The sequence below is a fragment of the Henckelia pumila genome, chromosome 4 (assembly GCF_033568475.1).
Source record: "Henckelia pumila isolate YLH828 chromosome 4, ASM3356847v2, whole genome shotgun sequence".
Classification (NCBI taxonomy): domain Eukaryota; kingdom Viridiplantae; phylum Streptophyta; class Magnoliopsida; order Lamiales; family Gesneriaceae; genus Henckelia; species Henckelia pumila.
The window spans coordinates 3,989,804-4,009,553 of NC_133123.1; the positions used below are offsets into that span (position 1 = coordinate 3,989,804).

The following is a 19,750-nucleotide window of genomic DNA, read 5'->3' on the forward strand; positions in this document are numbered from 1 at the left end:
GATGATGTAGAATTACTCGAAGAAGAGTTGGCTTCCTCAAGCCTAAATGATATAGATGTTTCCGTTGAGGAAACACCACTTCCGAAGGATTGGACGCTTCACAAAGATCACCCAATGGATCTTATCATCGGAAGTCCTTCGAAGGGAGTAGCCACTCGTTCTTCTCTTAATAATATTTGCAATCATCTTGTTTTTGTTTCACATGTTGAACCTAAGTGTATTGATGATGCTTTATTAGATGATTCTTGGATTATTGCTATGCAAGATGAGTTGAATGAGTTTAAACGCAATAATGTTTGGAATCTTGTTCCTAGGCCGCACGATAGATCTATCATATGAACTAAATGGGTGTTTAGGAATAAACTTGACGAGCATGGTACTATCACTAGAAATAAAGATAGGCTTGTAGCGAAAGGATATAGTCAAGAAGAAGGCATAGATTATGATGAAACTTATGCGCCTGTTGCTAGACTAGAATCTATCGCATGCTACTTGCTTTTGCTTGCTCTAGAAATTTTAAGTTATTTCAAATGGATGTCAAAAGTGCTTTTCTTAATGGTGAATTGAAAGAGGAGGTGTACATTGAACAACCTGATGACTTTGTTGATGCATTATTACCTGGTCATGTGTATAGACTAAACAAAACTTTGTATGGTTTGAAACAAGCTCCTCGAGCTTGGTATGAAAAACTAACTTTCCTTATTTCAAATGATTTTTCAAGAGGAAAGATTGATATTACTTTGTTTACCAAAAATGTCAAAGATGATTTATTAATTGTGCAAATTTATGTTGATGACATAATTTTTGGTTCTACTAATAAAACTCTTTGTCAAGAATTCTCTAAGTTGATGCAGGAACACTTCGAGATGAGTATGATGGGGGAACTTAACTATTTCCTCGGATTACAAATCAAACAGTGCAAGGATGGGTTCTTTGTGAACCAAAGCAAATACATTAAGGAGATTCTAAAGAAGTTTGGGATGGAGAACATCAAATCATCATCCACACCGATGAGCACAGCAATCAGACTCGACAAGGATGAAAATGATAAAACTGTAGATCAATCTTCCTTTCGTAGTATGATTGGCTCCTTACTTTATGCTACTGCTAGTAGACCGGACATTATGTTTAGTGTTTGCCTGTGTGCACGATTTCAATCATGTCCAAAGGAATCACATTTGTTCGCCTTAAAACGCATTTTCAAATATCTTTCAAATACTCCAAATCTCGGCTTGTGGTATTCGAAAAATTCTTTCTTTGATTTAAAAGCTTATTGCGATGCCGACTTTGGTGGATATAAGGTGGATAGGAAAAACACTAGTGGAACTTGTTTCTTTTTAGAAAACTGTTTAGTTTCTTGGTTTTCAAAGAAACAAAATTGTGTTGCGTTGTCAACGACCGAAGCCGAATATATGGCTGCTGGTAGTTGTTGTGCGCAAATTCTTTGGATGAAGCATCAATTGCTCGACTATGGCGTCTCTTTTTCAAAAATCCCTATTTTCTGTGACAACACAAGCGCCATATGTCTAACAAAGAATCCGATTCAATATTCGCGCACCAAACATATTGACATTCGTCATCATTTTATTCGTGACCACATCGAACGAAATGAAGTTGAACTTCAATATGTTGACACGACAAATCAAATTGCCGATATTTTTACAAAACCACTAGATGAAAATAATTTTATTCGTTTGCGTGGTGAACTTGGCATGATTGAGTTGTAATCACTTGTTGACATATTCTAAAGATAATGACATATTAAGGGGGAGGTTAATATAAAATTCGAGCAACTTAATTTTGGATAATACAAATTAATTGTATTTATTCAATATTATATGCTCATATTTTGTTATTTATGTGAAATTTATGTGTTGCATTTTAGAAATCATATTTCAATTCTCATGTTTTTGCATACTTTTTCAGTCTTTTTGATTATCACAAAAAGAGAAAGAATTAGTTTGGTTAAATACTTTAACTAAAGGGGAGAGTTAGTATTGTTTAATTTAGGGGGAGTTTTATTCATACAATTATATTGTGTAAATTTAAATTATTTATTTAATATTGTACATTTATTTCTCCTATTTAACCAAGTTTTGTGATCATCAAAAAGGGGAAAGATTGTTACGCCTTAAACGCATACAAATCTCGTGTTATGAGATTAATGTTTTTAATGCATTAACAAGTCTCATAATATTATGTTTTGATTATTACAAAACTCGGTTAATTGTTACTAACCATTTAAAGTGAGATTTTGCAGATTAGATTTATTGAAAAATAAATTATTGGAAGTTATTTTGAAGATATACATGTATTTATAAAGTCTTGTATTGCTCATTGAATGGATGAAACATTGTTAAGAGATATGAAGAAAAATATAAGAAGAAGCCAAAGTATGAAGCAGCAACTTCCGAAAATTACTGGAAATTTTCTATGACTCCAAATCGGATCTCCACCGGTCATAATATAGATAAAGAAGTGTTACAAGTACTGTTCAAATTTGAGAGCAATCCAACGGCTAGAATGAGAGATATGAATTTTTTCATATATGCTGCACAGTACCCACTTCTGCAAGGAATGAAACCATGAAGATTCGACTTTAGAAAATAACTGGGAATGTTTGAAAAATCCAAATCAAATCTCCACTGATCAGATTTAGTATTATGATGTTATAAATCTTAGGTACAAATTTCAGGTCAATCCAACGGATGGATTAAGAGATATGAATTTTTCAAATTTGTTGCACAGAACAGGTTTGAAAACATGATGAAGTGACTTCAGAAAATTAATGGAAATGTTTGACTCGTTCAAATCAAATCTTCACCGTTCAGAATAAAGATCTGGATGTTTTAAAGCATTAGTTCAAATTTCAGATCAATCCAACGGTTAGATTGGAAGATATGATTTTTCCACAAAATCCGCTTAGTGCTGGGAAAAAGATGGCAGCGGCGCCGAATACTTTTTTGTCTCTCCTTGACTTCTTAACACACGCTCCAAGCACTCAAATCAGATTCAAATCTTTGCCAATTATAAATAGAGGTCATCCAAGTTCATTTGGAGACATCCCAACTCATCTCTTCTCTCCTTTGCAAGCAATTTCTCACTATCAAAGTGTTTGTGTGATATATTTGAGAGTGTTTGTAAAAATAGTTTGTGAGTTGGTTGTGCTATTGTTGTAAACACTTGAATGTGATGCCAAGTATTGTGTTGAGGCTATCCTTGGAGCCCTTAAGGCCAAGAGTGTTGAGTTGTATCGGCGCTGTGATCGTGTCAAGTTGTAAGGCTATCCTTGGAGCCATCAAGGTCAAGACGTTCGAAGTGCTAGTGGATCCTTGGTTAATCGACTTAACCAAGAAGGGGAGACGTAGACGATTTATCGTCGAACTTTCATAAATATCTCTTATCCCTTTTACTGCTTTATTTACATTACGCATTTATTTACCGCACTTATTATTTGATTGCTTAAGTCTTCCGCTTGCATACTTGCATAATCGCTTTAAATTGCTAAAGTTGCCAATAGAACCTAAATCCCCCCCTTAGGTTCTAACAAATAATAATTGTTTATTTTTTATAGTAAATATATTTTAAAATTTTTAAATTAAACATTCAAAATAAACATCATATATAAGCGAGATTTTATTATTATGTATTTAAATTAAAATATATTTATTATTATTATTATGTATAATAATTAATTATTTTGTTAAAAAAACAAAATAAAAAATCAAATCATGTAGGTTTAGGTTGATTTGGTTAGTTGAGTTCGAGTAGATCGCTATTGATTTATTCGGATTTGGTTTGAGAAATTTTTAAAATTTTTTTTACTTATTTATAGAATTAATAAATATTTACTATATTTTTATATATTGTATGTTTGAAAAAAAAATTGTATATTGTATCATAGATTTTGAACATGTAATAATTATTTTGTAAAACATTGATTTTTAAAAATAATTTTTATTTTGTGTATTAAGTATATTTAAAATTTTGTACACTTGAACTTTCAAATTAAAATTATATAGAATTATATAAGTGAGATTTTGTTATTATGTATTTAAATCAAAATATATTGATTATTATTATGTGTATTTAATTATTTTGTTAAATTTTTTTAAAAACTAAATATTTCGGGTCTAACCTGAACCCCAAAACCTTCATTTTAATCCGATAATTAGTTGGTCAGCTGGTGTCGGGTTCAATTTTGACATCTCTAAAACTGCAAATAAATAATAAAATAAATAATAATAATAATATTTTTGTTAAAAGTTTTTTTGAACAAGACAAATAATTATGGGTTGAAAATAAAAATATTTTCAAAAAATTTCGATATACTTTTTTAATTTAATAAGGCGTGTAATTCTATTTATAAAAATTTATGCACATATAACATTATCCTATTTTTAAATTGGTAGTAGACTAGCTCCGCTACGGTTGAGTCGATGCTACCCGCAGGGTAGTGTCCTGCGGATGACGTGACGGTTCATGATTGGTTAAAATCAGTAAGTCCTACGTGGGACCTTTTAATTTTGACCAATCATGGGATTACACGTCATCTGCAGGGTAGTGCCTTGCGGGCGGCATGTACTGCGAGTAACGTGTAACTCCATGATTGATAAAAAATAATGGATCCCACATGGGGTCTACTATTTTTAACCAATCATGAGCTATCACATCACTTATAGAGCACTGCCTTGCGGGTAGCCTCGACTCAACCGTACTAAACCCTCTGCTACACTTTCCATCTGTTAATTACTGGTAACATCTTTCTATAAATAGAATCACAAACGATACATATACATAAGCCAAGGTAAAAAGTATATTCTGGATTCCTGCAAATTCCAATCCAAATCCCGTCCCCGTTTCTTGCGGTTCCTTGAGAAGTACAATGTTAGGAAGTTCGCCTACTAAATCATCGGCACCCAATGGAATGGACCTCCGCTCGCCGCTTCTTCAGCCGGGCTCCGCCGCCTCCACCAAGCAGGTTGAGAGGCTGAGCATAGACGACATGTTGCGCAAGTATTGCGGGGAGTTTGGGCGTTGGCAGCTGAGACACTTCGTGTTGACCAGCATGGCCTGGGCTCTCGAGGCGTTCCACACCATGGTCGTCATCTTCGCCGACCGTGAACCGGCTTGGCGGTGCTCAGCCGGCGCCTGTTCTACCGGGGTTCAGAGCGTGTGCCAGCTGGAACCCGGTTCTTGGGAATGGGAAGGTGGGTCTGGGAGCTCCACGGTGGCAGAGTTTGGTTTGATTTGTGGGCAGAAATATAAGATCGGTTTGGTTCAGGCCCTTTTCTTCGCAGGCTGCATGATAGGTCAGTACTCAGTAGCCTAACTCTTTTAAATCCTAATCTACGATTGAAAATTCAAACACTCATCGGATTCTACTCGCATGATATTGGATATAACAATAGTCAATATGGATAACATAATCAATTTCTGCTGTGTGTCACCTTAGTTAAGATGATTTTATTTGTAGTAGTTTCTTTGCTTGTTTGACTTTTTCAATCTCAGTCATCTTTTTCTTGAAGTGTTTTTAGTGTTCTGCGGAAGACAAATTTGTAATATCTTCAAAGTTTGCTTATTAAATTTGGCAGTCTTGAATTTGTTGGCTAGCTTGGTCAGAAATGGAGGGCTGTGTGAACTGGATTAAGATATTATTTAGCCTCCTTAACAATCCCATTATAGGAGCGGGCAAATGTTAATTTGTTTAAAAAACGAAACACAACAGTTTTAATTTACTGGAGAATGACTCAAGAATATTGGATTGTCATTAATCAAAATGAGTAAAAGAATAAAATCCATTCTTATCCCAAGTCCTTGTTCCCAATAGCTATAGCCACGTTTCTTGATTTTCCCCTCTGCCACTCTCTGTTCCTTGAAGTTTGATTTCTGTAACCGATTCACAGCTCTTGCAAAATATTAACAATTAGACTATGATTGTTTTCTTTACAGGGGCTGGAGTGTTCGGACATCTTTCAGACTCCAGACTTGGAAGAAAAGGTTCACTATTAGTTGTATGCATCTTGAACGCCATCTTTGGTTGTATAACAGCGCTTACCCCGAATTATTGGACTTATGCTCTATTACGCATCCTCACCGGTTTCAGCACCGGAGGAGTTGGCCTATGCGCTTTTGTCCTTGCCACCGAGCCAGTTGGCCCTACGAAGCGTGGCTTCGCAGGAATGTCCACATTTTACTTCTTCGCAGGAGGGATCGCCATTCTATCAGGAATTGCTTACATTTTTCGATCGTGGCGAGCCCTTTATGTCGCCTCGTCCATTCCATCCGTTCTCTTCCTCATCATCGTACTACCGTTTGTTTCTGAGTCCCCTCGATGGTGCCTAATCCGGGGGAAAACGGAACGTGCCATGGAAACTATGTGTGAAATTGCTAAGACGAATGGGAAGGATCTCCCCGCAGGTGTCGTCCTGGCCCTTGATCAAGAGACAAACGAAAGTAAAACAGAACAAGAATCGAAAGAAGCTGTGACAGGATCCCTTTTGGACGTACTTCGCTCCCCACTCACCCGAATCCGTTTGTTTTTAGCCGTAGCCATCAACTTCTTATGCTCCATTGTATACTATGGCTTGAGCTTGAACGTGGTAAACCTTGGAACCAACCTTTATCTAAACGTTTTCCTCAACGCAGCAGCTGAGATGCCTGCCTTTCTGTTAACTGCAGTTTTATTAGACAGGTTTGGTCGAAAGCCGTTGAGCATTGGGACTCAATGGTTCAGTGGAGCTTTCTGTGTTGTGGGAGCCTTGTTAAACGGATATGGAATATGGAAGACGGTTCGAATGGTTTGCGGTATTCTGGGGATATTTGGCATGGCAGGAACATATAATTTGTTGTTCATTTATACTGTAGAACTGTTTCCTACCGTTGTTCGGAATGCAGCACTTGGATGTGCGACTCAAGCGGCGCAAATGGGGGCGATTCTGGCGCCATTTATCGTTGTCTTCGGAGGTGGGATCCCTTTTCTGGTTTTTGGGGTTTGTGGTATTGTGGGAGGGATTTTGGCATTTTACTTGCCGGAGACCTTGCATAAACCTTTGTACGATACAATGGCCGGGATGGAAGAGGGGGAAAGATTCGGACTAATTAGGTCTTGAAATGGGTCGAGAGATGCGTGCATCTTTTTTATTTGGTTTTCAAATCAATTTCTGGAATAACAATATAAATTGAAACCAATTATCAAATTATAGTTGAGCATATATACATGATACGTTTTGGAAGCTAAGTCCACGAGAAATGTGGCGGACTGAGTTAATTTATGTATCCATGTCTTTACGCGTCAGCGATTACTTCATATCCTATTTATTTATTCATGCTTTTCAAAATTAGTTATAAAGCAACTCTTTATTTTTCATGTATTTATATTTTATTTATAAAAATAACTAACTTAAGTTATTAGAAAATGTAAACCATTATGTTTTTATGATAAATATATCCAATATCCTATGTGAAAGTTCTGTGGGACAGCATATTTTCAACATCAACATTTAATATCATTAAAGGAACTTAATGCTTGCTTGAAAGTTGAAACGTGCAGTACAAAACATTAACAAAAATGATACATAGTTACACCTTACATACACTAATGGAAAGTTAACAAATTATTTTTGAAATTACAAAACTATACCAAATGCAATTTCAAAAGTGTTATTTGAATTAAAATGTATTTGGTGTAGTTTTGTAATTTAAAAAATAACATACAATCTGTGTTCATGTTGAGCTGTACACATAGCATGTATTTAATTTGGTATATATATTTACATGCATCTGATTGTTGAGGAAATCTATTAAAACATGAAAGGCGTTGCAGGGAAAGCTGGAATCATGGCTGATAGTGGAATCTCTCTGTAAAAATAAAGAAACGGAATGAATCAAGAATATTCCCATTCAACCCATTTAAAAAACCGAACAAAAATCAGAAAGAAAATTAAATGATCGGAAAACAGAGGGGGTAACTGTGATTTCTCAAGAATAGGTTGTGAAAGTTTACCTGGCTCGATCCCGATCTAAAGAACGGTTCCTATCTCTTTCCGAAATGGACGAAACCTTCCTCTTGAGACTCCGTCGCCACCCGGCCGGGGCCGCCGGAGATTCTACACCGTTAGCCCTCTGATCAGCTGTCGTCACGTTATCCTCAGAGATGGAGGACAGACGAGGCTGCCATTCGTGTCCCCCCTTCACCCTCCCTCGCTTCCGTCCCACGCGGCGGCGAGGCTCCTGAACCACCAGCATTCTGGTCTCCTCCCCCGGCGGCTGCCGAACCTCCGACGAGCACGATCCATAACACGTCACGAAATCCAACAAAAACTTCATGTTTATTTGCATCTCAGAGAAAAAAAACAAACAAATTAACGGAGGGGAGAAGAATAAGATTAAATCGAAGAGACTATCTATGCATATATGTGATAGTGTCGCCGTTGAGATGAAATCATTTCACTCCCCCCTCTGTTTGAAAGATTAATATGTTGTTATTTTTCTCCTTGTGGTGCGTCAAGTTGCCAATTTTAGTGTATGTTACTTCTATAAATAGTTGACAAGAAGTGGATCTGGACACGTGTATTTGTCCCTTATTTATTATTTATAAATAAATATATTGAATTATTCGCGTCATTAATATAAAAAATCCCACTAGGTTTTTTTTTTTTTTTTTTTATTTCTTTGAAATAAATTCATGGATAAATAAAGAAAGACAGATAAGCACGCTGGATACACGCGTAATATATAAACTACATAATTTCAAGAAATATAAACTTAAATAGACAGTTGGTGGTACATAAATAACATACATAAATAAATTTGGGCTAATTACACCAATTCTCTTTTGGAAAGTTTAAAAGAAATAAAATCTATTTTAAAAGAATCCATAGACTAAACCCTTCATTTTTTTAATAAAAAAAAATTAAATACATTTCAACTTTATGTTATAAAAATTAAAAACTCAAGTACATTTAATTACTCCCCTTGATTTTTAGAAACACAGTTAATATCTAAAATAATATTAATTTAATGTGTAAAGTGTCTAGAATTTGTATTAAATTTATACGAATTTTTTGAAAGTAAGTTATGGTAATTTTATTATAATATTTAGATGGCAAGTTACTAATACAGCATACATATATATACAAGAACCAGAAAACAAAAGCAAGTCGAGACTATTTATTTCGTGAAAAATTAGGTGTGTGGTTGCGGGTATAATCAGTAGATTTCAACCTAGCATATGAGTAATACCCCAATGATAGATCTAATGTTTCATGATTTGTCACGTCAATAATATATAATTAATTACGCTTATTTGTAAAAATACGAACCGTTGGATGCATGATTTGGGTATTTACCATATGTTATGATCTCATCTACCGGTATAATCTATTGGTGGAGCAGCCCCTATACTGGCTAATATATCAAATTAAATATTAGTATTTATTTATTTTAGTATTAATATTAATGTATGCGTGAGGCGTAATTAAGTTTTTATATCGTAAGAAAATTAAGCCTGATTTGATTTGAAAACAATCTAAACCAACTATAGAGAAAAAAACATTAATGAAGGAGAGACTTTCGACAAAGGGTTTTAATTATTAATTGCTGCGGTTTAAATTTTGATTTGAAAACAATCTAAACCAGTTATAGAGAAAAAAACATTAATGAAGGAGAGACTTTTGACAAAGGGTTTTAATTATTGCTGCGGTTTAAATTAACTAACAGGATGAATGAATGGGTCTATAAACGGGTTTATTTATAGTTTATTCGATCTAATATTAATTATTAATTAAATAAACTATATTTAGTATAGTCGCAGAAGGGTTCGTCCAATATAAAAAAGGTTTAATCATCGTCCACTATGTTCCATGTGATATTTTGATCAATAATTATATCCCTCAGCTATAAATTTTATTAAATCTAGCATTATATATATATTAATATGTTTTAGTTATATATAAATTTATAATGATCGACAAAAATAGAACACCACAGTTGATATATAATATGTTTTTTTTTTTGCTTGTCAAGAAACGTAAATGTGTTTGTGTTGTGTTGTGTTATTTTTTTCCCCTTTCTTTCTTTCTTTCTTTCTTTCTAAATTCTATCAAGTGCCAATAGAAATGTGTACGTGGTAGCCTTGAATGGAAGGGAACCATGCAAGCCTAAAAATATCCATTGTTAGGTAACTTTCCGAGTTAACTCCACACGACGCAATTCCTCCTCACCCATTGGTTCTCCTTTGCCACTTGTGATCCGAAACATTCCGAGTCAACGTCTATTCTTTGAGTTGTCATTCCACATTCAATATGCACTTGGTGTAATAACTTGTTAGCAACTACGAGAGACTTCTTCGCGATTTAAATTGTACAAAAATTCAAACGTTATGGTTGGATCGTTCTTGACATTGCATTTATCAAAACTATTTTTTTTTATTTGGCTTATGATCATCATTGGCGCCATGCATGCATTCTCGTTCACAATCTGCATGACTTTGGAAAAACAACCTTAAGAAAGATCTCGATCTGTCAAGTTTGCATTCATTTTGTGACTTGAACGTATTGGATACTAATAGATACACGTATAAGTTTCAAGAAGCCGATATGCCGCCACATAAATGATTTTCTTGGTGGATGAGAAGTAATAAGATCGATCCCACATCAACTTCCGAATAAATTATATATGTAGCAAACAATGAGTATATGGGGATTCGCATGTTTCAACAACTACTTATCGTTGACATTCAACATCAGTTCATCCAGCTCGTTTACTACTCCTTATTTGTTTGTTTGTTTATTTTACTTGAGCTCTATTTGACTAAGAGAAGGGTTGAAGGATATGTGGAACAAACTTCAAAAAATATATATATTTTTTCTATGTACTTAACTGAAACTAAACTAGATTTGTACATGTGGGGTGGTGACTAGATGATGCATGTGTCAATTGTAGGTAACAGATAATGTTACGGTCCTAAAATATATAAAGTTTTGATATGGTGAACATACACTTTTTGTACATATGTGAGCATCGACTAAGATGATATTTGTATGTATGTTAAATACACAGGATGTCATCACCTCGATGATTCTCGTATAGATGTTCATAATGGACGTTTAATACTATATCAAAACTCTCGATGTATGTCTGTAAAGTGTGAGATAGATTCCAAATTTTTCTTTCGGCCAATTTTTTTTTTAAAAAAACATACGAATAAAGGAATTAAGAGTGCATTGAGATTAATTAGAGTGTGTTTGACAGAGCTTATAAGCTCTTTAAATTTGTTTGGTAAATTATTTGTCAAAGAGCTTAATTATAAGTTGTCAAAATAAGTTGTTTGATATATTTTATACTAAAATAAAATGTTTTTTTTAAATATATGTTTAATATTTATGATAAATTTAAACTATTTTTGCATATATACTATATATTTACATTACTTTCATAGTATTATATCATTTTTTGGTAATTTTAACAATAAAAAAATCTCATAACACCAAACACATCAATATTTTTAAGTTTTTTAAAATAAGTTTGTCCGAACACTTTAACAACTTATTTTTAAAATTAAACCTAACAACATATAAGCTCTTAAAATAGCCTGTAATTATTAGAACTTACACTATTTTTAATAAGTTTAGGCAAGCACCTTCTAATTTTCCATGTGAAACTCATCTAACCAGCAAAATTAGGGGCTATTATTAGTGAAGAAAAATATGAAAGCTGCAAAAATATAGATAATCATGATGTAAGTTACTCCCATTATGACTTGGTATTTATTTATAATAATATTAATGGGTGAAGTGAGACGTTTGATATTACAATGAAATCGTTGACGGTTTCGGATTCTTTCACAATCTAAGCACAAATTAAGGACAATTGATCGAGGCACGACTCAAAGAATATATATAATTAATAGAGCAAAAACCCCAAAAACGAGCGTTATTAAATTAATTACTCCCACATTGACTATGGCATGCCGCATGTGATTAGTGATAGACAATTAGACAGTAGACTGGACTTGTTCGTATTAATTTAATCAATTTAGAGGGAATACCGGAACTTTTTTATATATATATAATTTAAGTCTTTAAACAATTTTTTTTTTAAAAAACTGTTATTTGAAAAATTATTTGCAATAAGTGGTTGCAAATATATCATACGTAGAAATAAATGGAAATGTAGCTATACAAATTTTTTGAAATAAAACAAAGCATAATAAGTAGTGATTAAAAATATTAATAAATTAGAACTTCAAAATTAACTTTAAATAAAAAATTTACTATGTATAAGTATAAACTAATTTTTAAAAAATTACTATGTGTGATACCTTGTATCCGAATTTACTAATATCATTTAATATGTGTTAGTCTATGCTACACCAGGAGTGTTTTTCTCCCTATTTCAATACCATTAGATCATGTGAGACCCATATATTTTTATGAAAATTGACAGATGTCTTGATGATCCAATGGTTGATATTTGACCACATCATAAGGGAGAAGTACTCCAGGTGTAACATAGAATAATCATAATAAAGGGGTTAGTCTATGATACACAGGGAATATTTCTCCCCCTATTTCAATACCATTAGATCACGTGAGACCCATATATTTTTATGAAAGGAACGTTCCGTTAAATAGTTAGGTATGAGGATATGGGCTACTTATGGGCCTTTAATATGCAAAAGCGCTGACTAGGCTTTAGCCCAATTACCAAGGACGAAGTCTTGAGACCTTCTGGTCTCAGATCGAGTATAGCTTATTACTGGTAGTTTTTTTAATTTATTTACATAAATTTAATATTTTTTTTGTAATTTTTTTTCTCAATATAAGAAAATATCGTGTTCAGACTTAACTTTCGTCAATAGTGTCGACAAATACATTATATCTTTGTAATCTAAATCAAGATTGTACTTACAATATAGAAAAATATGCAAAAAGATACGGTTGTGAGTGACAACAGTCAAAAAATACATCGTCTGATTGCACTTGGTAAATATGCAAAAAGACACGGTTTTGAGTGACAACAGTCAAAAAATACACCGTCTGGTTGCATTTGGTGAATCATTCTACATTCACTTATCCCAAATTTGTTGTCTTTTTTTTAATTTATATATCTAGTTGTATTTTTCTTAATTTTATTATACCGTCATTAACAAGTTTTAAAAAAACGTAGAACTTTTTTTTTGACAGTTAACATAGAACTATTTTTTATATGAATTAAAATAGAAGTAAAATGAGAAATTAGTATATATTTTTTTTTTGAAAATATATATAAGTTTGTTTTGTTTCTTAACTAATGAAGTATAATTTTAATTTTAAAAAAATTATATTTAATTAAAAAACCATCTTCCCTCATCTCAGTATTGTATCTGGCGTTCCCCACCTGTTCCTTTATTTTCCTTCGTTAATTCATTCTGCCGCACAGCAAAGATAAAATATTTTCTTTGAAATCTTGTTTCCGATTTTTACAGCACACAAAACCCCGCAGGATTTTTCTTCCCGAGTTGCTGAATTAGTTCTAGTTTTTCAGATCGATACAGCATATATACACATGAAGCGTGGATACGATGATTCTTCGTCGTCGGGTCTTCTTGGACCTCCCCAATCCAAATTTAAACACAACCCTGAAGGTGTTTTGTCTCTTTTTTTGGTTCTTTGTTTCGAATTAGATTAAATAATTGAGCACCGTCCAAAAGTTCCTCTTTTTACTAAGGAAAATTTAGTGATTATGCAATTTTTTTGGGTTCTGCTCAATTCTTTTGGTTTTCTGTTTATTTGATCGAGACTCACCCAAAGTTCCTTTTTTTTTCGATAAAAAAGGTGATTACCTAAAACTTATGGTGTTCTCTTGATTTGATTGTAATTGGAATACTGGTTACAAGAAATTTCGAACCTTTTCCAATTTTGGTTTTTGATAATAGTGAATTGAGCTTGGCGTAGTGCGACTCATGGATAAGTTATTTGCTATGTTTTATATTTTTGGGTTAGTGTTGGGTATCCAATATGAAAAAGTTATGCTCAAATAGATGCTGGAGTTGAGCTAAGGGTTTTTTTTTTTTTTTTTTTGGCGTTTTGCATCATTCCTTTTCTTTCGGGGATAGGAATTATAAGCTTATTTCGTCAGCATTTCATTTTTCATTTGTTGTTTAGGCGATGCCGAATTTTTGGAGGACGAAAGTACTAAGATATTTGCAAGGAAAGTTGCTGATCATTACAGTGCAAGAACGAATCAGACATTGGAAGAACGGGAAGCAAGCCCTATTATTCACTTGAAGAAACTCAATAACTGGGTATTTGTTGAGATCAAATTGTACACTTCATTTGTTGTCATTGATATGTTTTACTGTTTTTCAAGTTATCCGGTGAATCAATTCATAGCAAATATAATATTTCTGTTGGAGTTATCTGTTTTTGTAATCCAATCAAAGCTTGAAACAAGAGATCTTGTTGTATAGTTTCTCATCACCAGTTATATTCAACAGATAAAGAGTGTCTTGATTCAGCTATACACAAAAAGGGGGGATGCAGTTCTTGATCTGGCTTGTGGAAAGGTGGCGAATGAGCTGAATATTTTGAGATTAATTTGAATTACGCGCACTTACATTTTCCTTCTGAAAATAAAAATGTCTCATGTTTTTGCCAGGGTGGTGACCTTATCAAATGGGACAAGGCAAAGATTGGTTATTATGTTGGTATTGATATTGCTGATGGTTCGGTATGTTTTTTTATTATTTAATAATTTGGTGTTTTAACTACATTGGGAATGTTTTCTGTTAATATTAAGGATTATGTTATCTACTTTGCACCTTTAATTTTATATTCTTGGTTAAATTTACATATTTTCTCCTTAGATTCATAGGTTGTCAAAAGCAATATCAATGTTGCTAAATATTCATAGATCATCATCTATTTGATATCATTATCCCTGCTTTGATAACAGATAGAAGATTGCCGCACACGATATAATGGTGATGCAGACCATCACCAACGCCGCAAGAAGTTTTCCTTTCCTGCCAGGCTCTTATGTGGAGACTGCTTTGAGGTGGGTAGGGAATATATCTTGTTTAAGAGTTTATATTCACATATAAATATAAATGCTACTAAACACGTAGATAATTGATTGTCAATACATGTTGATAGCAATGATTTTCACTGATGGCCTGTGGCCGCCTGTGTGACATGCTATCGAAATGTAGAATTTGTGCCATTGCTTTAAAATATTGGGGTCATACCATTATTATGAGCAATATTTTTGGCACGTGGGCATGGGCTCGGCCCTGCAATATCTAATATCTTGAATTTTGAGTGGACGATTTCTTTATATTTGTACACATTAGATCAAAATTCTATAGTTTATGAGTCGATGGCATATGTCCAAGGACAATGCCAACATGGCTGAGGTTACTAGAATTTCAATTAAGCCATCCAAGTTATCGTTTCGAGTGATCCATCACTTTATATTGTAGGTTCGACTGGATAAAGTTTTGGCAGATGATGCTCCGTTTGATATCTGCAGCTGCCAGGTTAGGAAGTTTCTTCCTAAGTCCCTCTTATTAGATAATTTAATTGAAACCATCTTCTCCTATCTCTGCTCCCACATTTTTTCCTGCAAGTAATGTAATCAAGAGTTGCTTGACTGAGAATTTGAATATTCCCACCATTTAAAAGTTAAAAGGTTTAAGGTATCTTCTTTGTAAGTGTGTATTCCAATTTTTAACAAAAGGATCTGAAAACCTTGCAAATTTTACAAATCGTAATTATAATGTTAATGTGTATGTTTGAATTTAAAGAGTCGAAAGTTGAAATTGTGCAGTTTGCTTTGCATTACTCATGGTCTACTGAGGCACGTGCGAGGCGAGCCTTGGCTAATGTATCAGCTTTACTTCGGCCTGGGGGCATCTTCATTGGAACAATGCCAGATGCCAATGTTATCATTAAAAAGCTTAGAGAAGGTTTGATTTGTGCGAAGTTTAATTTTTTGGGTGCATCGTACTTGGAAGCAAACATCTCATAAATATTTGTTGATATCTGTTCAATTTATTGCAAACTTAAATGTTACACTATATCTTAAATTTCTCAAATGACCACGGTGAGCAAGTTTTGGGTGGACATTTTGTTAACAGACTTTCAACATTCTATGCAGCTGATGGACTGGCTTTTGGTAATAGCGTGTACTGGATACGTTTTGATGAAGAATTCGAAAATAAGGTGAATTTACATTTTAAGAGAAAAAATAATTGAAACATCATATTGATTACTGATTCGGTTTTCTATTTTTGCTTGTTCCAGAAATTTAAATCTTCAAGTCCCTTCGGAATCAAGTACAAGTTCCACCTTGAGGTAATTTATTCTTTGCCCACATTTTCTTTAATCACTGTTTTGAAGTACCAAAAAATAATCGTGATGCAGAATTTTAGTCCGTTTATCATCATAATAGGGTGAGTCCTTTTGCAGGATGCAGTTGATTGTCCGGAATGGATTGTCCCTTTTGATGTGTTTAAATCATTGGCCGAAGAGGTATTAATTTTTTGCTGATGGATTAATCTGTCGAATTACATGTCGGTATTTCTTTTCAGCTACGCAGCAATCTTATTATTCTTGCGCCTCTAAAAATATTTAAATCCGGCAGTATGGATTCGAGTTGGTTCTTGTCAAGAACTCACACGCATTTGTGGAAGAATACTTGAAGATACCTGAATATATCGAGCTCATGCGAAGACTCGGTGCTTTGGGTGACGGGAAAGAAGACCAAAGTGAGTTCTAACATAAATTTAGGACCAACATCCGAACATGCCATTTGCATACTAATTTCCGCGAATGTATCTACTTCTGATCTTGGCTTCAGGTACTTTATCACAAGATGAATGGGAGGTGGCCTACTTATATTCAGCCTTTGTCTTGAGAAAGGTGATCAAAATTATACGCATAAATCATTAAAAGACGTAAACTGTAATTATCTGCATGTGTTTCTTTCAGCGAGGGCAACCGGAACAAAGCCGAACGACGAGTGACAGACGGGACAAAGGTAAAATGCATCTGCTGAAGCAGGATGTCATGCACATCAGTGATGAGGTCTAATTTTATGATTAATTCTTTTTAAAGATTCATTTGCCATAATCACACTGAAACAAAACTTCGAGGTTCCTTCGTCTTAGAAAAAGGCTAATGAAAGCCTGCAAATATAATTTGTACTGGATATGAATCGTGATTGAATACACTTTATGTACCATTCAGTCCGAAAATGTACCCTTGTAATTTACCCAAATAACCATCAATTTTGACAACACGATGGTGGCTCAAATTTGACTTGTAGTTTATAGCTCTTCCGACTCTTTTAAGACACCAAGTTTAAGACGAAGTCTTGAGTTATGGAAGAATCATTTTTTATGGGTTTTCGGATGAAACTTGAGTTGCAATGACTCAAACTTGAATTATGACTAACAAGTTGCAAAAACCAATCAACAAAAACTGAAAAAACACACACAAAAACAGAAAATGAGTAGAAATATGTGAATCCCGCCTGCGGTATTTGTTCTGTAATGGCGAAATTCTCGAAAGACCTGGCGGACAAAATAATAATACAAGGAGCCAAAGGACAAGGTCCAAGAGGGAGGAGACCAATGAGCCGTGAATGCCGCTGTCGTAGGGGTACGTGCGGGACCCACAGGAACCTAGCATTTCATAAATCACCATCATTTTTAAATGAATTTAATTAATCATGCACATTTTTGTCATTTATATTTTAAGGACCTTCTTAATAATATAAATATTTTTTTAAAAAAAAGGAATCCAATGCCTGCAAGTGAATCCAACCCGTGAACATTGGCACCCCTTTTTCGAGCTTCTTTGTTTTCAAGTCTTTCCAAAGACCTAACTCATCCCATTTCTAGCATATTTGGTTACAGACAGGATACCAGTTGAATCTATCTGTCCACCTCATTAATCAAATTTATTTGGATTCAATCATTATATATCCTATTATTAATCGAGTTGGTTTTTTCTTTTATTTATATACTAAAAATATTTTTTTTTGAATTTATGGCTGTGAATTGTGATCCTCCGCCATATTCTCGGCGCAGCAGATCTTGAAACAGTTGGAGATAAGTTCGAAACCAGATATATTTGAATTATATATCAATAATATAATAAGAAGAGATTAAGTAATCAGAATATGAAGAAGAAAGAAGACAATCTTGGCTTCAAGTTCATCCAGTCCAGATCTTATCAAAAAAATATTTGAGGCCAAACGGAACAAAACCCAGAAGATTATAATTTCTCATTTCATCAGGAGATCTGATTCCGAAATCTTTACACTACAAAATGTAACATATAGATAATAATAATAATAATAATAATAATAATAATATATATAATAATAAACATATACAAACAAAAATTAAATTACAAAAATAATAGCAACCCATCATTTCTCCAGAGCTTCCGAATCCTTCATCTTTCAGCTGCTACAGATCCCTTCACTTGTCTCATCATCTCATTCACCCCATCTGCGTATTGCCAAACACCATAAGATGCTTCAAGAATCAAAGTTATATAAGTGAAGAAAGAGATTGTAGCAGTTTTAAAAGGACAATCAATCCTCCACAATAAATGAGAGTAAATTCTAATTTAAACCCAAGACTTAACTAATTCCCGGAATTCAAAAGGACAAGAAACCCACCATCGGCGCTGCAATCCGGCGGATCCTCGAAGAGGGATAAAGAGAGCTGCTTGTGCGCGAGGCCGATGTCGAAGAGTATGAGGCCGGAGTTGGGATCGTCGACGATGATGTCTTTGACCGGAAGCCACAGAAAAAGCTCTTCCTGGGAGAGACCCTGAACGCCGGTGAGGCTACCGTAGGTGAGATTAGCTCGCACCTCGCTCTCGTAGAAGGCCATGGTGTCGAACTTGGTCAGGCAAGGGCCGTCGAGAAACACTTCGAGCAGGCCGGAGCCGGAGAAAGTGTAGGACTTGATTTGCTTGGGGAGGAGGCCGGCCGGAAGTCCCATGGACTGGAGGAGGTCGTGTATGGAGGAGCAATGGCAGAGCGGGAGAGTGAGGAAGATCAAGAAGAGATACAGGGCGGAAGCCATTGATGAATGAAAGTAATAATACTGAGAAACGCAAAAGGAAAAACCCAAAAAAAATAAAAAAGGGGGAAGAAATAATCGAGGGGTTTAAGGAGTGGTTTAGGGAGGGAGAGTTTGGAAAGTAGAAAGCCTGTTTTAAAAAAGGAAGCTTATGCTACTTCTTATTCTACTTTACTAAATTGTCCCTCCATATAATAGTAATAATAATTTAAAAAACTCAAGAACAAATTCGATTCATTTGCAGTTTGCACCCATAATTCATAACGATATTAATATGAAATTATTTTCTCAATCATTAAAGGGTAGGGGTGATTTGACAAATTTGCCATTGAATATGCAAGAGTAGTAGCTTTGGGATCTACCTAGCTAGTTTTTGCATGGTGGGACCAAAAATAATGGCATCTAATCAATGAATTGTAGGGGGCCGGAGTGCCTCCGTTGTTGTGCGATGCGACAATGATACTTGTCGGAACACTTGTATATTAACAAGGAAATTACGTTTTAATTAGTGGATAAGATATGCATTGTAATTGCTTATTATATGGTTTACATTTATTACAATGTTTGCTTTAAATTTGGATGTAAATAGGGGAGAGCTGAATTGTGCCGCATCTAGCTAGCTTATCTGGGAAAGAGAAAATGATAGCCCATTTGTTTATCCTATTT

The 19,750-nt window shown here is 34.3% G+C and overlaps 3 protein-coding genes across 3 annotated transcripts; 2 read left to right on the forward strand and 1 right to left on the reverse strand.

Moving 5' to 3' along the window:
* The first annotated feature begins 4,449 nt into the window (after positions 1–4,449).
* On the forward strand, positions 4,450–7,324 carry LOC140865686 (organic cation/carnitine transporter 4-like). The gene is made up of 2 exons (XM_073270402.1): positions 4,450–5,312; positions 5,953–7,324. Exons 1-2 carry the CDS (start codon positions 4,886–4,888, stop codon positions 7,110–7,112), a joined length of 1,587 nt encoding a protein of 528 aa, XP_073126503.1. The 5' UTR covers positions 4,450–4,885; the 3' UTR covers positions 7,113–7,324.
* A 6,028-nt stretch (positions 7,325–13,352) lies between these two features.
* On the forward strand, positions 13,353–17,305 carry LOC140865136 (mRNA cap guanine-N(7) methyltransferase 1). The gene is made up of 13 exons (XM_073269657.1): positions 13,353–13,627; positions 14,148–14,287; positions 14,480–14,548; positions 14,641–14,712; positions 14,938–15,039; positions 15,464–15,520; positions 15,811–15,949; positions 16,141–16,205; positions 16,287–16,337; positions 16,452–16,514; positions 16,627–16,750; positions 16,843–16,904; positions 16,974–17,305. Exons 1-13 carry the CDS (start codon positions 13,549–13,551, stop codon positions 17,073–17,075), a joined length of 1,125 nt encoding a protein of 374 aa, XP_073125758.1. The 5' UTR covers positions 13,353–13,548; the 3' UTR covers positions 17,076–17,305.
* Positions 17,306–18,246: 941 nt separating this feature from the next.
* Positions 18,247–19,231, reverse strand: LOC140867024 (uncharacterized). The gene is made up of 2 exons (XM_073272096.1): positions 18,676–19,231; positions 18,247–18,502 (listed from the first exon to the last, which is right to left on the reverse strand). The coding sequence occupies exons 1-2, from the start codon at positions 19,085–19,087 to the stop codon at positions 18,447–18,449; spliced, it is 468 nt and encodes a 155-aa protein (XP_073128197.1). The 5' UTR covers positions 19,088–19,231; the 3' UTR covers positions 18,247–18,446.
* Positions 19,232–19,750: the final 519 nt, after the last annotated feature.